The 27,781-nt window shown below is 43.7% G+C and overlaps 1 protein-coding gene across 1 annotated transcript; it reads left to right on the top strand.

Moving 5' to 3' along the window:
• Positions 1 to 617: 617 nt before the first annotated feature.
• pxylp1 (2-phosphoxylose phosphatase 1) lies at positions 618 to 25,904 on the top strand. Its single transcript, XM_071897304.2, has 6 exons — positions 618 to 680; positions 3,574 to 3,720; positions 12,265 to 12,453; positions 17,531 to 17,657; positions 23,197 to 23,336; positions 23,887 to 25,904. The coding sequence occupies exons 2-6, from the start codon at positions 3,639 to 3,641 to the stop codon at positions 24,912 to 24,914; spliced, it is 1,566 nt and encodes a 521-aa protein (XP_071753405.2). The 5' UTR covers positions 618 to 680; positions 3,574 to 3,638; the 3' UTR covers positions 24,915 to 25,904.
• The last annotated feature ends 1,877 nt before the right edge of the window (positions 25,905 to 27,781 follow it).

Here is a 27,781-nt window from a genome sequence, read left to right as displayed (position 1 = left end):
CACCGGAAGTTTGATGATTTTGCCTTCAAAATAAAAGAGCATTATTTGTCACTTACAGATGTATCCAGAAGTGCTGTACAGAGCAACATACTGCAGCTCCTACTGTATTATGTCCTCTAGGCCAGGCACAGTTTTTAGCCTTCATTTTTCCAGGGAAAGTTGACTGCGCAAACTTTTCTAACATTCCTCTACAGTTACAGCCAAAGTAGTTCCACTGCCATTGGATAAGATGGGCTGTAACTGCCTTGCTCAAGGGCACCAATGGTTGTCAAGAAGGGAAGAACGTCAGTGAACCAGCGTCCTTGTGTTCACAAAGCCGGTTTCTCTAACCTCTATGCTATCATTACCTTCAGGCAGTAGATATCCTCCTAAATTGTCCGTCTTGGTATGAATAGCCTATATGAAGTAAAAATGACTTTTTTCATTTACTACATATTGCGCGGTAGGTATTCGTGGTTTTCAATTTAGTATTTTTGCAGTACCCCAAAACGCTGCAACACGTTCACCAATCAAGGCTATTATTTTGAAAGTTTTGACCGGTAGTGTTATTTTTATTCTGTCTAGCTTGACGTTTGTCTTTGCCGGTCGGTCGACAGTCTCCAGTCAGGAGAAAGCGGAGCGGTGGATTCAAGTGTTTCACCCCGGTGGCTCTCTGTGGCTCTGACTTTGTATTCCAGCAGGTAAGACAAGAAGAGATGCAGGAAATATTATTCTGTGAAGCATTGATTGTTCATGCATTTACGTTTTGTTTTGTTGGTTGTTCCCTCGTCTTTTGCAGCGAATGCATTTGTAGATGTGGCTTTTTTCTTGACACGACTGCTAGCTCGGCGAATAGCAATACCAAGCTGCTACAGAGAAACACAAACTTAACTTGTCGTGGGTCGAGCCGAGACATCTAGATACAAGCAACAAGTAGCCAGATAAAGTTAGGACAAACATACACTACCATGCCTGATATGATGGCATCCTGTGCGGTGTTTTCCGTAAGCCAGCTAGTGAGCTAACCTAGTTATCGCTGACTGCCAAGATTAATGTAACGTTAGCTAAGTAGCTAGCTAGTTAACTAGCAGCCAGTCACAACGAACACTTGCCCCGATACGTGACGCTCAGGGTCAGTCCGAACTCTGTTAACTTAATGGCAATTTAATGTTGCATGTTCCAAGCCAGGTAAAACATGACTTCAGAGCTTTTACGAATCGACTTTTGTATTCGGCATGCATACGGGGAATCACCGGTACATTCGGCATGCATATAATACACCAAGCAGCAATTATTTCAATAAAATTTCAGCTTTTAGAGTTGGTTCACCAGTTGTTTCCCAGTCTTCCTCCTCCAAAATACACAGCGGAGGGCATAGCGAGCACTGTGAACAGTGTGTATAAACGTTGAGATTTTATTCTAGTTAAGTGCTGCTTGGTGGAATATATGTATGCCGAATGCACCAGTGGCTCCCCGATTAAGAAAAACGTTTTGAGTCATATTTGATGTGTGGTATACCTTTGCTGATAAGCGAGGTGACATTAAACTGCCAGACTTTTGAATGGAGTTTGGTGTGACATCGAAGCTACAGGTTAGTGTGCGCTCAAGTGAGTCAGAAAGGACGGCGTAGTTAGTCCAATTCTTCTTAAAGCACTGTTATACCTTGGTTAGTCATAAACTTGAATCCTCGGGACTGGAAGTATTTTTAGACTGCCTAATGGTAGGGTTTATTGTGTAGGACTACATTTATTGCAGGGTTTTAGGTTTTTCCTCCCCCATGTCTCTGCTTAGTTTCCAACCCCTCTGCCTTTGCATGTACTATTCATAGAAATAAGACTGGGTTTACAATGGAAAATGGTACAGACAGACACTGACTGTACTGTACTCAGTGTGTGTGTGTGTGTGACTGTGAGGAAGGGAAGGCATGAGCAGGTGAATTAGATTGAGCCTAGCTTCAGGCTTATTTGAGCTTAATAATTAGGCTACATATTTTCATTTTGGTTGGACTAGTATTTGCATGTAACTGGCTGATGTGACTTGGGGCACTTTGACTATAGGGAGGTGTTTTGCACTGGTGTTGGTGGCTCATTGCCCATTGATGGAGTCTTAATCACTTTAATATCCAACTACACTAAATGTACAAGAATTAGTATTGGTAGCATCAGTGCAGGGACATAGTGACACCTTTGAGTTTCACAGTACATATTGACACATTTAGTACAAGGATACCAGGACCGCACATTCTGTGCAAAACGTGATAGACATCCATATCACAATATACTGGTACATTTACATTTTGCAAAGCTTATCAAGACTGTAGCACTGGGCGAGTGGGCATCATTCAGTATGAGGTGAGAGAGCTTTGTTTGACTGACCTCTATTGTATACATAGGCTATTTACTTTTTCTCAGCAGTCTGCAGAGGGGGGAACAAGTGGCGAGTGTCTTTTCACCCCTACCACTAAGGGACTCAAGGGGTCACCAAAATCATCACATTCACATTCACATTCTACTGGTAGCAGCTGTAGATTAAAGGAACACACACACTGGACTGCACTGGAGGAATGCATTTCCCGAATATACTGACTGAGTGTGGTTGCAGCTGTAGGTGGAAGTGCAGTGAGACACCAATAGTGCTCTGGCCCAGTGTAATGTGGCAGTTATACTGAAAGTTAAATGTGTGGAGTGTCACAGTGTGCATTTTGAAGTCTGAAGTTACACAGGGTGGTGCAGATGTTGAAGTAGTTAAAGACTGTGCAATTACTGCTTGACTTATAATAGATAGCTTGCAATAATAACAGTAGTCATCTTTATAGATGGGTCTTTTGGATGATGCAGAGTTCAGATATTGTGGTGTTGGGTTTTAAGAGGGCTGGTTAGGATGACAGCTCTTTGGAAGAAGCTCTAGAGGTGAAGGGTAGTCTTAAAGGAAACATCCACCCTAAAACACTTTTAACACCATTAAAAACAGCTATTGGCTAGTAGGTACTTTGCATTTCTGGGCCCATTTTGTTGTTTGGTGTATTTTTCTTATTCCTGTGGATAACTGGCCAAATGAAGACAATGTGACATCATGTTGAGATATTTCCAGCGCAGCTACAATGGAGTAAACTTCAGGTTTTGGTGTCAGAGGAAAACATTTTTTTCCTCTTCCAAACAGATGGTTGCCTGGGTGGCCAAAATTGGTGGCAGTCCTTCCTACCTTTTTCTTGACCCTGGTGTTAAGCAGCCTCTGTTTCCCCTTCTCTGAGGCTGTTCTTTCATTATCTTCATATTTCTAGGCTCCTTCTGTGGAATGGTCTTCTTTGGAAGTCAGACTTTCAAACAGATAGAGATAGGAGTAGACCGTGTCTGTGTAGGCATCAAAACTGTCATATGTGTATATGGATGCTCCCAGATGTCTGTATGTTAGAACCATCTGCACCAGCAAAGAGGTGCCTGGGTGAATGAGTGGACTACACCTTTAACAGTGGAGGAAAAGTGCTCCAATCTTGTGTCTGTGTTGCCAACATCCTACATATAGTGTTCTGTTTGATTGTAATTTTGTCACCACATTATCTGTATGTTTGTAGGCTCACTCAGTGTTTATGTCCAGACTGCAGGGATGGGGTATGGTGTGGATGGCTGACCGACAGGGACGCGGACCAATCACGTGACAGGATGCTAGCTCGCAACCGCTTCCTCCTCCTGGTGGTGGTGGGCGGGGCAGTGCTGGCCATCGTCAGCCTCAGCCTCCAGTTCTGTAAGTGGACTATGTGTGTTTTATGTGTGTGTGCGTTTTGATAAAATGCTTGACAAATGAATTCTCTCCCTGGGGCCAGTATCCAGATTTTAATGCCAGACGAACAAACTAACACACACGAAGATAGTTTTGGCAGTCTCTGCATGTTTGCATGTGTTTTTTGTTTGTATGTCTGTTTACATGTTCATGCATGCATATCCTCTCGTTGCTTTCCTCTCCAAGAGACCCCATTCATGCCAAAACAAAGCCCAATCCCCTATAGACATCCCATAAATATCCAGCACCAACTCTGGGCCCCTGGATGCTCTGAAAACCTTCCCTCGGAGGGGCGTGGCTGCACACACACATCTGCTACGGATCGCCTAGGTGTACACAATTGTGGCTTTTTCCCATTAAGTCATTGTTCAGCATCTCCTGTAGGTATTGTCTAGACAGTGTATCCCTGCCAGCCGCATTGAATGCAAGGAAACTAGTGCTCAGTAAGTGGAGACAGCCTGCCCTGCACTGGATGTGATTTGCAAGCCGCACAAGCACTATTGGAAAAACATCAGATGATGATGATGATGATGATGATGATGAAGCAGGCAGGACATGGAGTACGAATGCAATGGAAATGTATTTGGATGGGAAATGTGAAGATTAAGCTATTTTGTTCTGGGTTCCTGAAAATCCCTCTGTGCAGTGGAAGTGTTTTTGGCGAGCATACGCTTCTGTCTGGACAAGCATATAGGATTAGACTCACATAAATCACGCTTACACACACGCACACACACACACACACACACACACACACACACACACACAGGATTACAGTGGAATTCAATGCCATGGAGCTGGTATTTCGGAATGTATCTTTGCCAAAAAAAATTCCGAGCCGCCTTCCGTAAGCTTTTTTTAAGCTACTGTCCGCTCTTTTAAACTTGACCACACTGAACACACACCCTCTATGAAAGCCCGGGATGCTGCATGAGAGCTTTCTCTCTTTCTGTCTCTCTGTCTCTGTCGCTTTTTGCCTTGAGTCTTTCTCAAATGCCACGCAAGATAGGAATGCCGAGAGAGACTAGAGAGAGAGAGAGAGAGAGAGAGAGCGAGAGAGAAGGTTCTTTCTCATCTCTAGAGTGCTTGCACTTTGCGACCCCAAGTACATACTCCCTCTCTCAGCCATGCTGCCCTCCCTCCTCTCAAGCCGATAATAATGTGTGTTTGTCTGTGCAAGAGGAGGCTGCTGTGTAACCCATTATTAATGCCTCACTATCAAACCCACTCTCATCTCCTGCCCTGTAATCATCCCCTTTGTAAAATGCAGAGAGGCAATGAAAGAGGCTGTAATGAATTAAACCGCCCCTCCATAACTGGAAGTGCTGGGATTTGATATTTTACCTTCATTGGAAATATACTAGATTAGCTGGCTTCTCAATTAAGGGGTGTGTGTAAGTTGTTTGACGTAGGAACGCTCGCTTTCAAAACTGCCCTCTCTTCTCTTCAGTTTTTGATACTACTCTCACAGTTGGTGAAAAGCTGCCATCATAATTTATTCATCAAACACAGAGTAGGATTTGAGCCATTATCCCGTAGAACCATGGGAGGAAAGCGTATGGGAGTTTTCCTCATGTTTAATAGATGGTCAGCTTCTGTTGTTGTTCCACTTTGCTCCTATTGCTCACTTGTCTGTTCTCCTCTAAAATCATCTCCCTCGCTTTCCGTACTCTTTCTATTTCGGTCTGTTGCTTGGTATTCTCTCTTAACACCCCCCCCCCCCCCTACTCCTTTGAGTAAAAAGTAAAGCCCATCCATGTATCGCTGTTTGTTGACCATTAGCATGAGAGACACACTGGCTGACGATGATCGATGGTGCAGTAAATGGCTCTCTCTGGCTCCTGGCAGCCTCAAATTAAAACCGGCATGGCTGCGAACACGGCAGCCAAGGCGTGATCGTCATGCTGATTGACATGTGGGGGACTCCCAGAGGAAAGTGACGATGGAGGTCGGTGGGGCTCCAGAAAGAAGTGCAGGAAGGGGATAGAGAAAGGGAACTATTTTGAGATGTTTCGCGGCAGTGAAAGGTGAAAACAGAGCTCGATGGGAGTAGAGTGCAGCAGGAGCGACGGTAGATTCACGGTGAGCGGGGAATGCCACGGAAGGATATGAAGAGCGAAATACAGAGCGAGATAGATTAAGAGGGAAGAGAGAGAGAGGGAGGCATCGTAGAGGTAAAGGCACCAGGAGGAAAGAACTAGGATGAAACAAATGAGATGTGACACGAGCGAGAGAGAGAGAAGGAGAGGGACACAACCTTCCACTTACGAGTAAGTGAGCTGTGAGTCAGCCGCTGAGAAACAGGCCGCGAGGAATAGTCTGGGAAGTGATGGATAGATGACAGGATAATTTCTGCTTCATCCCTAGTCCTCTATCTCTCTCTCTTGCTCTGAGGCCTCCCGGGTAGCTCAACCAGCTAATATGCAGTGCGTGTTCAGTACCTATAACTGCATGGATTTGAATCCCAGCTCATGCTGCGTTGTCACATCTCTCTGTACCTCCTCTCCTCTCCTGTCTCCAGGGTGTGCTGTCACAGAAATGGGAAATGCCTTGCTAGGCTAGAATGTCCCCGTTCTTCTTTGGAAAAAAACAAAAAGAAAAGAAAAAACAAATAATAAAAAAAAAACAACCCAATTGCTTTCTTAAGAAAAGAGAACAGGAAATATCCTGACTTGATTTGGGACTATTGTAGTTTGCAGTACACTACACTGATTTGATTTATCTTGATGAGATTAGATAGTATGAGCCAGCCAGCTCACTGCACTTGCATGATGAATTGTGTTTAGACTAGGGCAGAGAATCTGACTGTATGGAATGACATAGGGTTTGCTTGACTACAAGTGAACAAATCGTTCAACATGGTTGACAAAATGTTGACCTGTGTTTAATTTTTGTAAAATATCATTTCTAGCATCAAAGGACTATTCATAGCATTCTCATGATGTCACATGTATTTCCTACCAATATGGCGCTTTATAATACATACAGCTCATTGGTGTGTCTGTCATTTGATTGTAATCATCTGTTAATTTATTACAATCACCTGTTATTTTCCTACCAAGATGGCCGTGTGGTGATGTAACAGAATACTATGAATAGGTAGTTAGACCACAGCATGCTTTAAAGCTGTTTTGTCAGCCAATGTCTTGTACCATTGGTACCAGTTCCCTGTCTATTGTACAGATTTGGAGCATCAAAATAAGTGAAACAAGAAACAAATATTTATGTTAAAAACAAATGATTGAAAAATGATGATGCCTTCTGAATAACATTTCTTTTTAACAAACATTATACAGTACATGTCAGTGCTCTGACATGACCATAGAGTGCTGTCATTGAGCGTCAGGTAGTTACATTGTCACTGGTACAACTTGGAGCCATGCACATTAGCGCAGCTGCATGAGGATGTGTTTGATAAGCTACTAGTACGTTTACGCCAATGAACATTTTAGTGTTAATAAATAATCAGAGATTTCATGTGTTTCTTATTCTTGCATAGATGACACAGAGTCAATGCTTTGCAATTGTATTGCTTAGTCATCTCACTAGTCGACAAGTCAGCTAGACTTGCCAGCCAGTGCACAGCTTAATATTAGGATATCTGTATACTACAGGAAGCCTAACTGGGTTATGTACTGGCTGTGATCATATACATAAACCCACTTTACAGCCTTACATGTTGCTGTTTCTGTAACATCACTGCAGTGTGTTGATAGCACATTGCATGAAAGAGCAACACACTCGGCAGCTGTATGCAACTTCCCTGCTCTCAGTAATGACAGCATAGTGTTATCACACTGGTTGTTTTTGTTTATGCTGCACTGCCAGCATTAGTCCTTAATTAAATGTGTGGGCTGAGGATGATGTTAATCTGCTTTGGGCCAGATAAGGTTTGTTTGGCTGTGGATTGTGTTCAGAAAGCCACATAGCTTGGCCTTCTCTATTTTGTAAATAGTCTCATTTTCGATTAGTACCCTGTGAGCAAGAGGGAATTAGTTTGTGTCTGTTTGGGCTCGGTCAGGCAGAAGGGAACATCTGTGGCAAAAAAGAATTCCTTTCAACTATAATGAAACTTTTTGGAAAGCTACAAATCTCTAGTTTCTAGATACATAATTGGATTTTGTTTGTTTTCTAAAATAAATGAGTTGTACAACTTCAAATCAACATTGTTTAATTTCCGTGGGGTTGGCACTCAGATTCACTACCTAATTTACCAGAATATATTTTAGTCCTAAAAGAAGTAACAAACTTTCATTATGATGTCATTGAAAGTTCAGGGTTTGTCTAAATTATGTCCTACGGGAAAATGGCTTTCAAAACTTTTTACGGAAATGTGAAAATATGGTGGTTGTTACTTTTGTCTCCGTTACCAAAAAACTATGTTTTTTTTTCATTAATTTCTGTTTGGATTTAAAAGTTCCAAATCTGTATGAATAGTGTAAGTGAGAATAAGGAATATAATTAAATATGAAATATACAGTTTTTGAAAAATATATATTTTAAGGCGCTTTAATCCACGGAAATGCAGAGCTTACTAAATTGTTACATTACTTTCGGTATTTCTAAATCTGTGTCTATAAATATAAACAGACTCCTAATCCTTCCTCTCTCATTTTCTTGGAATAACATTTAGTAAGTGGGGTCATGATTGCAATTATTATCCCATCTCAGTAAGAGCCATAGATGCTGGTCTTTGATCCAGGCTCTTTTGATGTTTACTGAGTCAGAGCCTGCAATCAAGTATGAACTTGAGGCAGGTCTGGATAAATACATTTGAGCTATTTAAACCTGCTTAGCTCCACTGAGCAGTAGTCAGAAACCCAATTCTATATTTATTTGGCAGAGCTACCCGGCACTGTGAGAGATTGGTAAATATTATTTTGTTTGCTAATTTAGATTGTGTTAAGCAATCAACTTAATTGTACTAATTGGGTAAGAACACTGATTTCTGAAAGTGCTTTTGAATGGACTATTGAGCTTGATTGGGTTAATGCAATTGTAATTCAGTATCAATAGCTTGTTTTTTAAGAACTCCAGTGGTAGAGCTGAAAAGCATTTAAGTTCAAAGCAAATTCAAACTGCTGAGTTCTGTATTTTCAGGATGTAAACATGAGTGAAAATTGGATAATTAAGATCTGACTTTTCCGGAGCCGGTAGCCATGGCTACTAAAAATCAGACTGGGCTCCTAATCATATTCATTTTGGAGAACAGGGGCTACTAATCTCATGAAATCAACACCATACATTGCAGATTACTAATTTGAAGCTGAGTATTGAGTTTAGTCAAGTCAGTTGAAATTCTGCATTGTTAGATTTATATGATAACATCAATTTAGAAAGGTAAAGCAAATTTAAACTGGTGTATGTAGTGTTTTCAAGTTGTCAGTACAGGACAATCATGCGAGGAAGCGAAAGTCCTTGCTAGCATGATGGACAACTGCAGGCCACCATGTGCATCCATACACACACACGTTATTTATCCAGCCTGTGTTAATATTTGTGCACGCCGTTGGCAGAGGCTTCTTTACCACAGTACAGGCAGTACAGAACACTTTGGAATCAGGTTGGTGGGAACCCACCTTCTTAATTTCAAGCCAAACCACACTCTGCAAGTACATGCTCACCCGCTAATTACTCCGGTACGATGGCTGACATAAATTTGTTTGTGTGCTTTTTTGAGGCTGAGCAGTCTTTGCTTATGCCTTCAGGTGAGCTACTGTAGTCAAGCTGTGCCTGTCGGTGATGATAATGATGGCTTCACAGACAAGGAGGTGGAAAGTTTGGTATACGTGTCTGACTGCTGACAAGGTTTTTGAGGGTTTACTATATTTAGCTCTGCGTTTTGTGTGTATGGGTGCGTGCATGTCTGCGTATGTGGAGTGTTAAAAAACTGTCAAGGTTTAAGAGGATTGTGACAGTTTGTCAGTATCAAACTCACTCACGTGTCATGTTAGTTGATATCGGTCTAGCATGCTGTGTGAACGCGTGAACATGTGATTCAGCGGGCAGCGAGCTGCTCGGTTTGCAAGATCTAATGTAGGCGGCTGCCTTGGGCCTTTGGAAGACGTTTTAAATCCTACGCTAAGTGGTGTGCCTTTATACATGCTTGTTACTCCAGCCATATTGGGTGGTGTGGGCGGATGAATTGGTGCCGATGTCCTGTGTGTGAGTCTGTGAGTGTGTGTGTGTGCCATAGTATGATCTATGTGTACATTATTCCTGTGCATGCTCTGGCTGGTGTTAGGCAACCTGTTACAAAAGCCCCATTGTGTAGGCAACCATGACTGAGCTGGCCTCCAAAAGGTTGGGTAGTCTGCGCAGGCGTGTGTGTGTGTGTGTGTGTGTGTGTGTGAGGGGTGGGGTGAGGTGGGGGGGCTGGTCATAGAGGGTAGAGGGGGACAGGTTGTGGCTGTGAATGGGCTCCAGTGTGTGGCTGGGCCTCTAGCTACCCAGCAGTCATCAGAATGGTCTCCGTCGTCGCCGCACACCTTCTCCTCTTCCTCGTCGCCGGTGAGTTTATAGAGAAACCTGCGCAACCTTTTTGTATTTCAAACTGAAATACAAAAAAATCTGCTTTTTAGAGAAACTGCTACTTGACATCCAGAAATCATGGAGATCTTTATATGGTTATGATTTCTTAACTTAAAAGATATCTTGCTGTGACTCCTTGGTCTGTTCTAGGCTTTGAAGACTTTGTAGGACTGCATTGTAAGCACAAAACAATAACAAATACAGACAGGACACAGCAGGAAAATGGAGATAATATGTGTTTAGTGTCACAGCTCAACGGTCTCTACAGCTTGTACTTCAAAGGTTCTAGCGTGTCAGCTGTTAAGATGAAGTGCAGTGAGGATGTGTAGAAGTGATGAGAAGTTGATGAGAGGAAGTGAGTCATGGCAGTAGAAGTGGGTGTCGGGATCCTCTTCAGGACCTGATGTTAAGAGTCAGGCAGCAGGCTTACAGTTCACACTTTGTCTCTTTCCCTAACTCTCTTACTATCATCAAGGTCCTTGAATGGTACTTTGTGTCTCCTTTGTGTCTTAAAAGGAATGGGCCAATCCGTAACAAGTTGTGCAAATGTGAAAAAGAACATTCAAGTCTGTCATGTAACAATGCACAGTACATTTTGTAGGGCTTTTTGCATTTTCTGGTTGTCTTTTCTTTTTGGTATTTTGTGTCGTCCCATATTGGTTGCTTGTAAAAATGATGCAGTGTCTCCCCTCGGGCCAATCATTGATGGTCCTGGAGGTAAATTGGTAGAGCAAGGATGGCTGGATATGTGCACCAAACTTCATAAAATTCCAATTTTTAATTTTGATAATTGTAGTGCCCCCCCCTTGGGCTAACCAGTGTCATTTTGAAAATGCCAGAATACAGTCATGAGATGGAGCATTCATCAAAATCTGCTCAAAATCTTATATATTGTGAGTGATGGTTAAACGAATGAACAAACAATGATCCCAGAGGCAAATGTGTAGAGCAAGAATAGCTGGATATTTGCACAAAATTTCATGTCAGTTTTATTATGGGGGACAACTGGGGTGAGACGACATCATCGGAGTTTGCGGACCTATTCAGACCATTATGTGCTGAGGAAGATTTGTTCAGCCCCCGCTGCCAGCCCCAGTCCTAGTCTCAGCTACTTTGCTTGCTTTTCCCTGCAACACTGTGCACTTTATGAGCTCAGCTGGATGGGGGGGGGGAGGAAATGGAAAAGTGTTGTGTGACGGCGTGCGAATGCCAGAAAAAGAGACGTGTACAGTATGTGTGTGTACGCTTGTGCAAAACTCTGGAGTAGGTGATTTAAGTCTGAGGGTTGTTATATAAATGAGAAACGATTTGCTGTCTGTGTTTTATGATGAGGCAGGCAGGAACCTTGCTTTCTTTCTTTGCAGCGAGATGCAATATTTACCTAGTTCGCTGACTGCTTTCAGGCCAGCCAAGATTTCTGGTGTGTGTGTGTGAGAGAGAGTGAAGATGGATTTGGAAGGATTTGGTAGTGGATATCCGTCTTGCCAACAGGACACAAGGGTTCAACTTCTCCTTTTTCCCCCCAAATTTGTCTTTCTGAACGGGCTTAACAGTTCCCACACCTCTTCCTCTCCTATTGGAGCATTTCTCCCAAGGGTCACAGGTCACTGGTCTCCAAGGCAACGCACTGGTAGTGGTGAGGGGTTTTGGGGTACAGAGCTGTTGACATGGAGATGAGCTCAAGATTTAGGGGGGATGCAGAGTCAGTGCAGGGATTTGACTCCCTCCTCACTCTTTCTTCCATGACTGCTTTTTCAATTTTAGTCATTCTTTCATTCACTGGCCTCTTTTCCATTTTGTTTGCATTACTATTCCTTAATTAATACCTGCAAATCCGTCCTTGTTGGAGATTTAGAATCTAATCTACATTATTAATTAACCAAGGGATTTTGAATTAAGTCTTTTTCTCCCTCCTTTTCTTTTTTCTCTGTTCCTTCCTCTCTCTCTTTATCTCTTTCTCTCTCCTCTCTCCAACAGTGAACCTGATCCCCACCACTCCCATAGCGGAGGAGCGGCTCCTCCAGGCCCTAGATGGAGGTACCGGGGCGGGCCAGGGCAAGAGCAGGAAGAGGGTGTTCCCGGTGCTCCACACCCCGGACCCCAACCCCGTATCCGAGGCCTACGGCTACTGCAACACCCCCAACCGCACCGAGCAGGCCTGGGAGGGTGAGACTTCTACATCGACACACACTAACACACACACGCACTGATCAGACTGTAAGCGTGTAAACCTGGGGATACATTACATGACTTGTAGTCCAATAATATCTGCGATTTGGACATCATAACTGATTTTCAGGATCTGACCGAAAATCTGGACCAAGACCAGCAATAGCTGATGAAAATGTAGTATGAGAGAAGGAATCAGAAACTGTGGGAAGAAAAAACAATTGACAATTGACTGTAATTCATTGCACCTTGACGCAGCGCATCTGTGCTCCTTCGAGTTGCGGTGTGTCTATGCTGACAAACTGAATGGAGACAGTTTGAAACGTGGCCTTGATAAACAGATTAATAGTCAGCTAATGTCGCAATACCATTAGCTCATACAAGATTGAGAGATTTTAATGCCTGAAAAACTCACTGGCCTCGCTAAATGAAACATCCATAACAAGCTGTCAATAACTACTACCCCCTACTTCACTCCTATACCTGGGCGCTATCAAACTTCACAGGTTACAGCACTGGAGGAAATCATTTTCTGCAAATCATCTCTGTTTATGGAGCAGTATCTACAAAAGGAAGTTAATATTCTTTTATTATGAAAACAAACTATTGGGGATGGGGTGATACGTGATATAGGTTCACGATTTGATACAAACACGAGTGCAAATAATATAATTTCAATGAAGAAATTGTGATGGGCAAACCATCTCATCTTGTGATTATTACAGCAGAATAAAATGGAGCTAATATCGCCATTCATTTTTCTGCCCCACAATACCGATTGTCACATTTTTCTATTGCGATATATTGGATTTCGATATATCGTCCCATCCCTAGAAACTATGGAGCTTCACACCTTGGAATTCACACATTTGCTGTTTGTGTTATCCTCTTTGCGTGGTTAAATTTCGTCACCATGAATACGCTGTGTGGGGCTGTAGAGAATCTGTACTTATTAAATCCAGGTTCTTTTGAACGCAAAATTTCTCCACTTTGGGGACACTTGCCATCAGTACAATCACACGCAAGGTGATTATTTAGTTAGTCACTTTGGCAGGTCAAATGTTAAAGGATAAGGCTGGTGTTTTTTAATGCATTGTTTACCGTCAACAAATCCTATGAAAATAACAAAATCAGCAATGATTTTGTTTTGCCAGCAAGTCTCATCCATGTAGCCGGTGCCCAATGCAGCCATGTCCCAACAGCCATAGAACTCCATTGTATTAAAAAAACGATTTAAAAACACGTCAAAGAGTCATGCCGTTGCTCTGGCAGCATATTTCATCATCACGATGCACCGGGCCGGCTGACTTTTTCCTCAAACAACTTAATAAGCCGGCTGTAAACACTTTGCGATCTCAGGAAAGTAGTTCCGTAGCACCGAAAATAGTCCCCGGCGTAATGAAGAATTTGTTCCTATTTGAATTTGATTTGGTAATAACTATAACAGCCTGACTTTTCATGGTAACAGTTAGCGATTTTTAAAATTGAAACTATGTCTTTGTGAGCTGTATTTCAAGGTTTTTAGCTTACAATTGGAGCCAATTACTTCCGGGTTGATGGCTAAAAACGGTACGTGGGAAGTCAGAAAGTAACGGGAGTAGAGCAAACGCATTGTTGATTTTGTTATTTTCATAGGATTTGTTGAAGGTAAGCAATGCATTAAAAAACACCAGCCTTATCCTTTAAGGTTTCACACCAGCCTCCTTAGTAAAGGGGAAAGATTACAACATGTCCAACAGATGTGTGAGGAAGGAAGACTTGTAATGATGTCCAGGGACTGATGGGGTGGGGAATGTCGAGGGCAGCCAGAGCATTTGGCTGTCAGTTTCAGACCGTTCGCCTTTTAAACCTTTATTTACCCAGGGAAGATTCACAGACTATGCTCTTTTTTTTTTCAGCAAGGATTCATACTCATTGAATTACACACATTCATACTCAAGTTTTTTTTTTTACTATTAGCCTCTTAGCAGTTCCACTGGAGCACTCAGGGGTGAAGTGCCTTGGTCCAGCTCCAGATTTTTCCAGCCAGAATTGAACCTGGCAATCGCCTTTTCACCTGCTTGCTTCTCTATCCGTTAGTCTTTCCCATTGGGCTGCAGCCAGCGGCACAGCATCACTGTTCTATAGCATTAGAGAATTAATACAAACCAGTTCTCCTACTGTTACCGTCAGCCGATTTTGACGGACAGCGCATAAATACTTAATATAGTAATAACGTCAGATTTAGTGTGTCAGGACTCGGGGGATGTGTTAATCGTGCGCAAGTCATTTCCACTTGATTGCATCATCCATAATACTGCAGCGCCTTCACTCTACAGTACAAAGCCTTGGTTTTCTTCCATAGAAAAGTTAAGGCAGCCAAAGGCAACCACGCTGATATTCTCCACCGCCTGAGACGAGTTGTACAAACCAGTGCTAATTGAATTTATTTTACTTTGCTCTGTTCGTCTGGATGACAGTGTTGCCATTCATTAATCAGTAATCATTCAATTCATTCTGGCTATATTTGAAATTCAATAACAAATCAGTATTGTTTCAGGGTGGTTTTTTTTTCCCTGCGGTGAGCTCACATTGTCAAACTAGAGTCTCTCTGCCTCCTGGTTGCTCCCCCTTCACTGTTCCACACACACACACACACACACACACACACGCACACGCACGCACAGGCAGCCTGCTTTTTGCACTCACAGAGAGATGGAAGAGACTTGTTTGATGTTTGTGTGGTGCTGCAGCTTAGATGGCATGGCTGGAAGGGTTTATTTATTTTTTTAATAAACATTTTCTGTTGTAAGATGCATAAACTCTCTGAACCTTCAGGGTAAAACTCTTGCCCTCAGTTGATGTTTAGCACTTTTCCTCTCTCCAAGTCAGTAGCATCATTGTTATTGACAGTAACAAGCAGTGTTGGGCTTGTTGCTCAAAAAAGCAATATGCACTATCACTCATTATGCGTTAATATCACAATACTTCAATAATCTATTGAAAAAAGGATTAGCCAGTTATTAGCCTAGATACTGCAGATGGGTTATTGAACTGAGCATTTGAGAGGGGTTGAATTATTTTTCCATCCAGTCTGACCAAGGTATCCTGTTACACACTGTACATTTTATATTGGACGATACCAGACATATTATTTTAATATTGATCCGCTACATTAACCAAAGTTCATAAGGTCAGTGATGTGGGATATGTGTTTTTATGCTGTTAAATTATATAAATGTTTTGATACCTTCTTAGCATCTTAGAACTGATACAAATGATTTTATTTGTATCATACTCTGTAAAGGATTTTTTAAAATGGTGTTTTAAAAAGGAGTAAATAAAAACAAAAAGAAAATCAGTAAAAAGTAATGCAAGCAAACGTAAAAGAAAAGCAAGAAACATCGCAATAACAAACGGGTGTGTAATTTGTGATGAGCTGCGACCAGCTTGGTGCTTGTTAAAGCCAGCATGTGTGAAAATATGCAGTGTGCAACACTGACTCACTCGGGTTGAGCACCTGGGATCTCTGGCGTGGGAAACCTATGCTTTACCATCCGAGCTAAACTCAAATTGATGCTGCAATCGGGCTCATAGAGTCTTTATAGTAGGGATGCACCGATACCGTTTTTTTTACTGCCGATCCGATAACGATACCAGAATTTTGAGTATCAACCGATACCGAGTACCGATCCGATATTGACCCCTTTTTTTCTTCTGTAATTACACAGCTGCATACAACATGTAAATAACATGGGAACAATAATTTTATTGTTAAAAAAAAAGAAAAGCAGCAGGGCAAAAGAACTGACCAAAATAGGAATGACAGTTCCTAGGATATATAAAAGATTGCTGCAATATAGGGATACAGTGCAAAGAAACTCACAAAAGTGCAAAAGAGCAATAAACTGACCAGTGCATACTGCTACAAAACAATATTGAAACAACCATACAGCCTTTGCTTATATTTTTTTTCCTCTTCTTTAGTGTGAATAACTGACAGAAAAAATACTGCTACACATAGGCTTTTTCTGGGCATAACATCCAGTGTGTGCCAAGTCTAGTCTAGTTTTAATCACTTAAGGACAAGAGGCAGGTTTTTCTTCAGAAACAGAAGCATCTCACCTCTCTCTGCTGTCAGCCTGTTCCTCCGTTCACTGACAGTGTTGACAGTCACTGACGCTGACGCACGCACAGGTCGCGTCAGCGTCATCAGCGCGGTAGCATTAGCTTTAGCCCCCATCTCCAAAAAGCTTCGTTTTGTGAAAACGGAAGACTTAATTGAAACCTTTATGGTGGCGTGTACATGATACTAAGCCCAAGGACACTCGATGTAAGTTTGAGCTAAGGAGCAGGCGTTTGGAAGGCGTCGCCAGATGAAGTTCTTGGTAAAGTGAGTTGGATAAAGATCTTTGGGACGCTAGTAATGGCATAGCCATCTAGCATCCCTTTGTGGCTAAAATAATTCCCAACCGCTGACATGTTTACATCAGCACATTGCCTGCATGCTCGCTTTCTTTTTCCAACTTCTTCACTCACTCGTGTCGCGTCACGTGCAAACTCAGGCATGTTTTACGGCAGGCGACTACGCCCGTTTATTACTCCGGGGGCTCGAACTGATTGCTCTGGATCGGATCGGATTATAACGTTAGCTGCCACCGATGTCCGATCCAGCATTTTAGGCCAATATCGGCCCGATACCGATGCCAAGTATCGGATCGGTGCATCCCTACTTTATAGCTGTGGCCCGCCGCAATGGCACATGTGCAGTAAAGTTTTTTCTTTTGGGAGCGACCGACAGAGTGACACATAGTTGCTGGTCGCAGCTAAAAATGTGGGGTCAAGGACAATTAATAAAAAAACATGACATTAAAAAGCAAGTCTATAAAAGAGAGTTTTAAGTGACATATAGGATGATACAGACCTAAATAATAATCTTTACTCGTATCATATTTTTCAAAACACAGTTTCCAAACGAGAAAATCAAACCTCATAGGCCTTGACAATATCTAAGGCTACAAGGATGATATTGGAAATATACTGTAGATGATGAGGATGATGATGCTGATGTTAAGATTCTCCCCTCCTCTCCCAGGTCACAGTCCCGTCGACTATAAGCTGCTCTCTGTCCAGGTGATGATTCGCCATGGGGATCGCTATCCCCTCTACTACATCCCCAAGACCAAACGGCCCGCCATCGACTGCACCCTGTCCCCCAGCAGGTACACACATCTAAATATGTCATTGTCAAATAAATTGTGATGTATTTTAATTACCTGACCTGGTGGCACACAATGTAAAATGCAGTGTAGAGGCTGCCAATCTTTTCGGCGATGGTCTTGTTTGTTTACAGCATTTATACTTATGTCTCTCAGAATTAATGTAGTAATGATTTATTGATGTTAAAATGCTATTTTTTATATATATTTTCTATATTTCCCTTGGTAGCATAGTACTGTTATGTAAGAGAAAATTAAAGAAAAGCTTAACGAAAAGCGTTCATACACTTTTCATTTACTTGTAGTGTCAAAAGATTATGGATTTATCCCTGCAGTCTCTATGAAATCAGGTCAGAGTAAAGGGCACAAAATGTCAGTAGATGCCACAGGGATCCAAGATGGCTTCCCAAGCATTGCCTCTCTCCCTGAGCCAAACAAACATGAAATGAGACCCAGCCAGGCGTACGACAGTCTCTCATTCCTAACAAGAATGCCTGGTGGAAAGCTTGAGTGGAGAGAGAGAGAGAGAGGGAGAGGGAGAGGGAGACCACCAATTATTGCCACAGCTTTTGATATTCTCCTGCAAAAACCGCTGGCTTGATGGCGGCTCTCTGAAAATGAGCTCAATTTGTCTGGAGATGAAATGCTTCTCCATTCTTTTGTAGTATGACATTTGTGAGGCTAACAGGGAACAAGAGAGATGAAAAGCACAGTACAGAATATAAGAAAAGAGGAGGGGAGGCAGCGGTGGTGCTAGTTTCAGTATGTGTGTCCCCTGGCTATGGACTCATTAGCCGTGGATGGGCTGACATTTGGAGCTACTAGCGGAGTGTGTGTGGGTAGGTGACGGCATTAGATTTAGTGTCTGTCATCTGTCTGCTTGTGTGTGCGCGTGCATTTGATACCTGAGCCTCAACTTTCAATTTCACTTCATAGAGAAAATACAATGAAAATTTAAAATTTAAATTTAATTAATAAGAGCCTATTTAAGATTAAGATAAATCTGACGTGTCAGGACTGGTACAGGCGTCAAAAAATATCAACAATACCCTGCTGTACAGTGATACAGTTGTTTGTCTTTCACACTCGCTCTCATTGCCTCTCTCTCTCGCTCCCCTTTCCTTTGCTTTTCCTCTGTAGACTGTGTCATTGCCTGTGTCAGCGGTGGTGGATGGGTTTGGTTTGCTACATCTGTTCTGCTGCGCTTTGGTGCAGATGGATACACACACACACACACACGTACACACACATATACACACATATACATGCGTGCATGCCCTGCCGAGGCGGAGTTGTTGCCGGTGTTATCTCGCTCGATTTGAGCAACATGCTCCCTGAGCAGCTCTGGCAAGGCAAGAACTGTCACCGTGCCAGGCACTCCCTACAGAAATATGGGTGGGAAGCACACACTCTCACACACACACACACGATCACACACTCAAATTAATATTATCTGCTAACCTCCTGCAATTCATTATTTCCCACTCTCTCTTCTGTCTCTCTCTCTCTCTCTCTCCCTCCTTGTCTTTTGTTAACTGTTGCCAGTATGTCTCTGTTTTCACAGGCTCTGCTGTTCTCTCTGGTCAAACTGGCTAGATGACAGGTCCTGATGGGATGTTATTTATAGCCAGAGAAGTCATGCCTTCCATACTTCAGCTTGAGAAGAAGTCTGAACAAAATGAACACTTTCAAACCCTGTGTCTGTTTTGTGTATACATGCATGTCCATGCGTGCACAATGTGCATATGGACAACCACATGCAGTGATCACCAAACGGGGTTGTTTTTTAATCTCTCCTGAAAAATTTAGATGTTTTTGACAGCCACATCTTCTTGGCGTGTGATTTCGACCATATGGTCGATAAATTCCTTCTGACCAATCCCCTGTTTTCGGCTATGTATCTGGGAGCCGGCCATTGGCTAAATTGTACACAAGGCTTTCACTGCTGCCTGATGAGCCTTGCACATCTGGACCCAGCGGGCACTTTGTAATCCTTGGAGCTGGCGCTGTGCACGGGCAGTTGCATTTCAGATTGGCATGATGCGGCTGACCTGCCATGTAGATATGATTATTAGATAAGTTAGATACCCTTGATCTTTGAACTCGAGCCGAAGCTCAGCCATCCAGCACACAAGCCTCTTATGATGGAACTTAGGCTGCTTTCAGGAATTTCTGTTCATGTTTCAATTGCAGACAGATTTTTTTCCCCCCCTTGTGAATGAGAGAGGTTCTCGCCTCTTTCAACTATTAACCATTGACAAGCATTTAACTGCCATTTACTCCAGTGGACCTGCTCAGTGGCCAACAGTAGTACATCGTGGGTGTAATGGGCAGCTCTCAGGTGTGAAAGTATTGAATTGTGTGTGAGTGTGAAGCAGGTTGGTGCTGCAAAATGCATGCTCAATCAACCTTCCCAGGCTAAATCAAGTAAAAAATGTGGTTTTAATGAGTAAGTGACCTACTTTTGGTTACAACGTAACATCTGACTATTGAGAGATCCAGCAGATATAACATTAACGTGGTGGCTATCATACTTGAAACAGCATATAGCATATTGGTTTACGGTGCGCTATTGAGATTTTAGAAAGAGCTGATATACAGTATGGCTGGGTTGCCGTTTAGAAACCAACTGTATGTAAGGCCAATGCATAACCTGGAGTGAGGAGTACAAAACCTGGACCCCTACCCCTGAGCAATGGGAAAAAGTAATATGTCTGATGAGTTGTCTCTCACACTTCTTCCGACACCCAGACTGATTTACATTTGGAGAAAGCCAAAAGATGCCTTCAACCCACAATGTCTGTTACCAACTGTTAAATGTGGTGGTGGATCTATGGACGGCCATTGTCATTAGGTCAGATAATTGCCATGCATGGTCGTATAACCGCCAAGGAATATGAGGCCATTTTATAGGACCAGGAGCACCCTAGGGTGAAAACACTGTTCCCTCATGATGTTCCTGTGTTCCAAGAGGGTAACGCCCCCATACACACTGACAAACACATTACACATTCAAAAGAGGGTTCATGAACACCATGATGAAGTCTAACCCCCTATTATTTTGTCCACTGCCTGCACATTATGTGAATGGCAAAACACATTATTGTCATCCTTTTTCATGACTCCTAATGTCCTGTGTCGACCTTCGACTCTTCTTTCATTCTCCTCGTATTCATCACGCCTCTGCCAACACCCCCCCCCCCCCCCTCCTTTCTCCCTCCCTCTCTCTCTCCCTCTCTCTCTCTCTCTCTCTCTCTGCTTGGTTTGAGTGGTCTTGGTTGCTCTCAGCGGCCACATTCCTCTCCAAGACAGAGCTGAGTTGAAAGGAGGAAGAAGGCAGACAGGGAGAGACGAACAGAAAAAAAACAGAAAAAAAACAAAAAAAAACGATGTAGGTAGAGAGAATGAAACCTCAGAGGGATTGATATTACTCGGCTTCCATAGTGTGGACACAGTAGTTCAGCTGCAAAGTGTGTTTGGATTATCTGTGGTTTGAGAGTGCGTGTTTTGCAGGGAGATAGAACATTAAAGCCTATTGCTTATTTCTATATCTCCTGGGAATAATCTAGGTCTGTTTTTTATTTAGACCAGGGTGTAATTACGGGGCGCTGAACTAGCATTTGCCCTGGGCGGGAGCTCAGTCGTGTGTGTGTGTGTGTGTGTGTGTATATGTGTGTGTGTGCGCGTGTGTGTGTTGGCACCGGCTCGCCGACCCACTGTCTCCGTCTGCGGTTAACTGAGCTCTCTTCAGCTGGGAACATTTCCACTCTCTTTCTTCTCTCTCTCTCCCTCTTCCACCAGTACACTTTTTGTCGAGGTTAGCGTCCTTCCGTCTTCGCTCATTATTCTCCACCGACCGTCTCATTTACTTTCTTTTTGTCTAGCTCTCTCCCTTTTGACCACACAGCGTTATTTCCCCTCTCTCTCTCGATTCCTCCCACTCATTTGTCCCATCTATCTCCCCTCTCTCCCCGTCTCTCCTTCCCTCCCTCCTCACTAATCTCTTCCCCCGTCCTATCCAGTGATAATAATCCCTTCTTAATGTAATTGGGCTCTCTAATCTCTGGTTAGCAACAATCATCCTAATAGGCGGTCTGGCTGGCTCTTTGTCCAGGCTAGCGGCCCCCGTCCATTGACATGACGCCGTTTCAGTCTCCCACTATAGCCAATTAGATATGGATCGTCCATATCTACCCGCAGCAAACCGGTCTGTCGACGATGGAGTAAAATCTAGCCTTCCACACTGTAACACTGGTGGAAACACTATATCTCTCTCACTTGTTTCACGTTCCCAGTCCCTTGTGTCCTGGTGGTGCAAAGCCTGTTAAGATTACTTCAATGAATATTCAAGTGTGATAATTCAGAGAGAGAGAGAGAAAGAGAGGGAGGATGGGCTGAATGGATGCTGACAGTGGCTGCTGATGCAACACAACAAAGAAAAAGGAAAATGTGTCCTCAAAAATAAAAGGATCTAGGCTAGTGTTTTCACAGGACATCCACCATCAAAGGAGTGGGAAGCTGCTTTGAAGCCAGCATGTCTTTCGAAGGCCTTTTTTGTTTTGAGAAAAGTAGGGAGATTTTGTATTTAGGTGTTTGATTGTCATAGATGGCTGGTGATTGTAGATTCAAGGTTGTGTTTACTGTGTTTGGACAATCGCAACAACTGTGAGCGTGATTCAAGGGTTGATAGTAGGTCATTTTTGATGGTGTGTTCCTGAACCAATCCCTGATCACTATGGAAACTGTGTGTTTGTGTGTGTGTGTGTGTGTGTGTGTGTGTGTGTGTGTGTGTGTGTCCCCGCTGGCTCCTTTAATCTGACACAGCTGAGCCGCGGCTCCCAGAGATTTGTTATATTAAACTGTAATCTTCAATCATCTCTAATCTATTAGATCACCGACTGCTCCTCTCCCTGCCCTCATCCCTGTGCACGTTTGTGTGTGTGTGTGTGTGTGCGTATGTACGTGCATGCATGCATGTGCGTGTGTGTGTGTCCCAAGGCAACAAATTCTTTCATCTTTTTATATCTCAATCTCCCATATTCCCACCCACACATATTGGACAGCGCTGTAGAGCAGTAGTGTTGTGTTAGAGAGACGCCTGGTGGTAGATGTAGGAAGTGCAGTTGCATACAGAACCAGTGTAGATCCTGTCCAGTCCCACAGCGCATAGATAGAAACTGAGGAGAAGGACACAACTGTAAGAAGGAAAAGGCAGGCACCCTATAAAGAGACTCCCCATTAACAGCGATGTTGAAATTCACGTTTTCCTAGTGAAGCAGTTTAAATTTTCCTGTGTTCTGATAATATATCCATCTTAGACATGTAGGCTTTGAATCCCCAGACCAGCTGGAAACATGTGGGTCCAATGTGTGTCAGAATGTGTTAGAAATAGGATGCCAGTTGGTTTCTTTATTTTGGCTTTTGAATTGGTCTTGCACTTGTATTTGTGTGCTAATTGTTTTGTAATGGCTGTGTGTTTACATCGTTAAACACTGAGCGTCTGAACCATCTCTCTCTCTCCCTCTCTCCCTCCCTCACTCAGGAAGCCCTCCCACCCCCAGTTGGGCTCCTTCATCAGTCACATGGGCCAGGGAGGGCGTGGCCACTGGGAGTCCACCCTGGGCTCTGTTCCCCGTCTGCCCAACCACAGTGCCTGTGAGATGGGAGAGCTCACACAGACAGGTAGCCAAGGCCGATCTCAGTGCTGAATTTTAGTAGCTTTACAACACTCTTTTTCAGCGGATATAAAAACAGCCTGTGGGAAACAGCACAGTCCGCTGAAGCAGTCAAAAGAATCTTAATCTATGGAAAGGTACTGCACAGAACTATAGTACTGGTTTGACTGATAAGGTTTTTTGAAGACCAGTATTGATGAACGTATTCATGTAATCCAATCCAGATGTTGCATTAGAATCAATTCAGGTTAAGGGCTTTCCATAGACAACCAGTGTAGTATTGATCAATTCTACAATAAATATGTAATCAAACAAACTGCATCATATCTGTCATGTCATAGGTGGACAATGCTGACATCTGCTGATATCTGATTTTTTTTAATAAAAGATGGGCCTGTATATCTAGTGTCTAATCTAATGCAGTGGAGCCCGTTCTCCTTCTTGACACTCTGACAGCAAACACTAATCAGCTGTTGCCAACTGTGAATTGATTTTCTGTCATCATCATCATCATCATGGTCAAGCTAAACCTTTATCTCATTTCCTCCCCTCACCAGGTGTGGTGCAGCACCTGCGCAACGGCCAGCTCCTCCGCCAAGCCTACAAGCGCCACAAACTCCTCCCCTCCGACTGGTCGCCCCGCCAGGTGTGGGTGGAGACCACGGGGAAGAGCCGCACTCTCCAGAGCGGCCTGTCCCTCCTCTACGGCTTCCTCCCGGACTTCGACTGGACAAAGCTGACCGTCCGTCACCAGTGGAGCACGTTGTTCTGCGGCTCGGCCTGCGACTGCCCCGCCAGGAACCGCTACCTGGAGGAGGAGCAGAGGAGGCAGTATCGGCTCCGGGTGGCCGATACCGAACTGGAGAGGACTTACGCCGACATGGCGCGCACTTTGGGTCTGCTCACCCGCCAGCTGCGAGCCGCAAACCCCATAGACTCCCTCCTGTGCCACCTGTGCCACGGCCTGCCGTTCCCGTGCGTGCCCACGGGCGACGCCGGCACCGGCGGGTGCCTGACCGTCGGCCAGTTCGCCGTGATTCGCCGGCAGCAGCTAGAGGACGAGGTGGATAGGAGGAGAGTGGGGCTGTACCATAAGTACGCCATCCTGGCCACACACCCGTACCTCAACCGAACGGCCACCAAGATGGAACGTGTGGCCAGGGGCAACGAGGCGGGGCGGCGGCCGCGAGCGGGCGGCGAGGAGGTGTTCACCCTCTCCTCCGCCCACGATGTCACCGTGGCGCCGCTGCTGAGCGCCCTGGGGTTGGAGGAGGCCAAGTTCCCGCGCTTCGCGGCGAGGGTGGTCTTCGAGCTGTGGAAGAGCCCCGCCACGGCGCAAGCGCAGCCAAAGAAGGGAGCGGGCAAAGGCGAGAGGTCAAAGGCGAAGGACGGGGAGTTGTTCATCAGGGTGCTGTACAACGGCGAGGACGTGACGTTTCACACCACCTTCTGCCGCTCCCACGACCGCCACGCCGGCCAGCCGCTCTGCCCTCTGGAGAAATTCCTCTCTTTCGTCAGGAGAGACATGTTCAGCGTTGTCAACGCTACTTCCTACCAGGAGGCCTGCTACAGACGCCCACGTTGACAGACAGACAGATGGAGAGGAGGATGAATGAGAGAGGGAGAGAGAGGAGCATTAAGAGTTGGCAGATGGTTGTACTTTTTTTTTTATTTAGCTCTTTTCCACTTTTGATGATGGTGCACTTTTGCGCTGCTCACAGTGTCTTAAAATTTTTACATCTTTTTGAAAAAGTAGCCCTTAACATTCCTCAGCACGAATTGACTATGACTAAGACACACACACACTCTCACAAGCACACACATCATGCCTTGGTTAGAGGTCTTTATGGGCTAGTTGTTTGACCTCACTGGTGAAAGCTTTGTGGTGTCGACAATCACACCAGGAAAACTGCAGCTCTAAACCTTTCTACAAACCTTTTTTAATATTGTATGTTTTCTCAAGCATGTTTGTAAGAAATAAGCAATTCAAGGGAAATTGTACGGCACATGGCCACTTTATACGTTCCATAATACCATGGAATGTTGAAAGTCCAGTATTCCCAAACGCCTGCAAGAAAAGGGAATCTTGAAACTGGAAACACTATGCTGGATTACTAGTTCCTGTAAAATATTTAGTATACAATGATCTGTAGAGTTTTTAATGAAGATGATACTTTGGGCTCCTTTGAGCCATGTTACTTCTCAATTTGACTAACTCACTCGCCACCTTTCAGGCTTACAACTGATTTTTAATGTTCATTCATTCCATTAGCTCTATTTAATAGGGTTATTTCAATGTTGACACATTGATGTGGATCTTTTTCTGTTACGGTACTTTGACAATGACAAGTGTTTTTTTTTAAATGATGAGGGTTGTAAACACTGCTGTTGAGAACCATTCCACTACAGTGCTTCAAGGACAAGTATTTATATCAAGTGTTGATATAGCCTATCACTTTTCACTTTGGTAGCTCTGCATATAAATGATTTTGTTTGAAGTATACTGACATTGATTAAAATGTTCATTCTGAATACATGTTTGTACTGTAAAGCACATGTGGAGTAAAGAAATAATCAAATGTTCTGCTCGTCTTTATTTTATTATCTGATATATTGCAGTAGCATTAGATGTATGTTTAGATTGGTTTGCTGAGAAATGAAGTTTTCTCATAGTATTTTTTTAATTATTGTTATTATTTGAATTGCAGTGTTACACAGTTATACAAACATACATTACATAGACCTAGCTAGTATGCATGTATGAGCATCAATATGAGTCAGTGGAAATGACTACACTGGAGGATACAGTTGTAGTCGTAGGAGTCTTACATTTACCTCCCACTAGATGGCACTCTCGCTCCACAGACCCCATCCAAAACCCAATCTGCCCCATCTGCTACCATCAGTTATCCACTTTGTCAACAGTGCCGCAGGGGCAGAGCACATAGTCAATACATTCATATAAATGTAAAGATCTAGAGTGCCTATTCCCCACTGCTAGACAAGCCATGTGTCATCTTCATTAGGAAGATAATACAATGCTGACAAGATATCAATTGTACAGCTCATTTTCAAAAGTGCTCTGCCATGCCCGGCCAGCTTTTTTCCTTCCAAAATCCTCAGAATCCGGAGGGTATTGACTGAAAAAGTACAATAACAAGAGGGAGTCGGGTAAATTACATTTGCAGTATGTGGACATGATATTTGTCCTGGCGGTGGAAGGACGTTTGCTCCTGAATAAAAGCGAACACAATGATGCAGTAGACAGATTACAGACGTCATGTACTGGGCGACGGGTTTTAATTCCGTGGCACTCTGAGCCAGGCATTGTCAAGTGATTTCTGATTTGTGAATTTAAGCATCGTATAATGAAGCCATTTTCACCAAATTAGAGTCGTTTGGGGCAAATCTAGCAGCTAAATCTCTTGGAGGATCATAAATGTCCGTGACATTTTCAAGCAGTCAGTAATTTGCTGTGTCTAGGAATTTTGTTGTTTAACAGAAGTGACCTCAGCACTTAAAGGCTATCAGGCTACATTTTGGTTTGAGCTTGTCAAGGCGTTTCACATTACCGCAACTGTTCTTAATACAATAAGATGAAACTTTAATGATCCCCGTGGGGAACGTGGGTCATTGCAGGAGCAAATGGTAACAGAATATAGCGACTAAAAGAATAGAATTAAGGGTGGGGGGTACCAGCAATTACATGAAGACATATTGGGTAGAAATATATGAATGAAAACAATGAAAATATGTGAATTGCAGCATGTACGCACTGAATATGTTAAGACAGCTATAAGGCCAGTGGATTAAAAAATCTCTGCTGAGTCACACCCTAAACCTCAGTTCACATCCCCATCCAAAAGTTCATGCAAAACCGCATAAATCCATGCAAATATATTCGGAAACTTTCCCTATACCCTTCTCCCAGACCATTTCCCATGCTACGCCATGACATCAGGCCCGTTAATGATAGGAGCCAACCTTCCCCCCGGCCGGCCCGGATCCCCCCGTCCTGCCCTCTCCCACCGACGCCTCTCCCTCCAGGCCCTGACACCCCTCCGCCACCCACGCCTCTGATGTCATCCGGGCCAGATCGAGGCGGAGCAGCAATTTCCTCCCGCCGCAACTCACTCAATCTTTGATGTTGTTATGCTGCCTCCAGCCTTGGCTTATACACCGGTGTCTCTCCGTGTGTGTGTGTGTGTGTGTGTGGGTGGGTGGGAGAGAGAGGGGTGAACGAGAGAACGGTGAAGACAGATCAAGGTGAATGTGTCGGAGGGTTGTGTTGGCGTGTGTATCCTCGTCGGTGTGTGTGTGTGTGTGTGTGTGTGTGTGTGTGTGTTGGGGCCTCTTTGAACAATGTCCACTTGACCCCGGTCCCCGGCTCCCCAAAAATCCTCAATATAGATTTCCAAACACACCCAGGCCGTCCCGGATCAGCAGCAGCAG

This window comes from Centroberyx gerrardi, chromosome 6 (genome assembly GCF_048128805.1).
Source record: "Centroberyx gerrardi isolate f3 chromosome 6, fCenGer3.hap1.cur.20231027, whole genome shotgun sequence".
In the NCBI taxonomy this organism is placed as follows: domain Eukaryota; kingdom Metazoa; phylum Chordata; class Actinopteri; order Beryciformes; family Berycidae; genus Centroberyx; species Centroberyx gerrardi.
The sequence above is the reverse complement of the archived record's forward strand: the minus strand, read 5'-3'. Positions and strand labels throughout refer to the sequence as shown.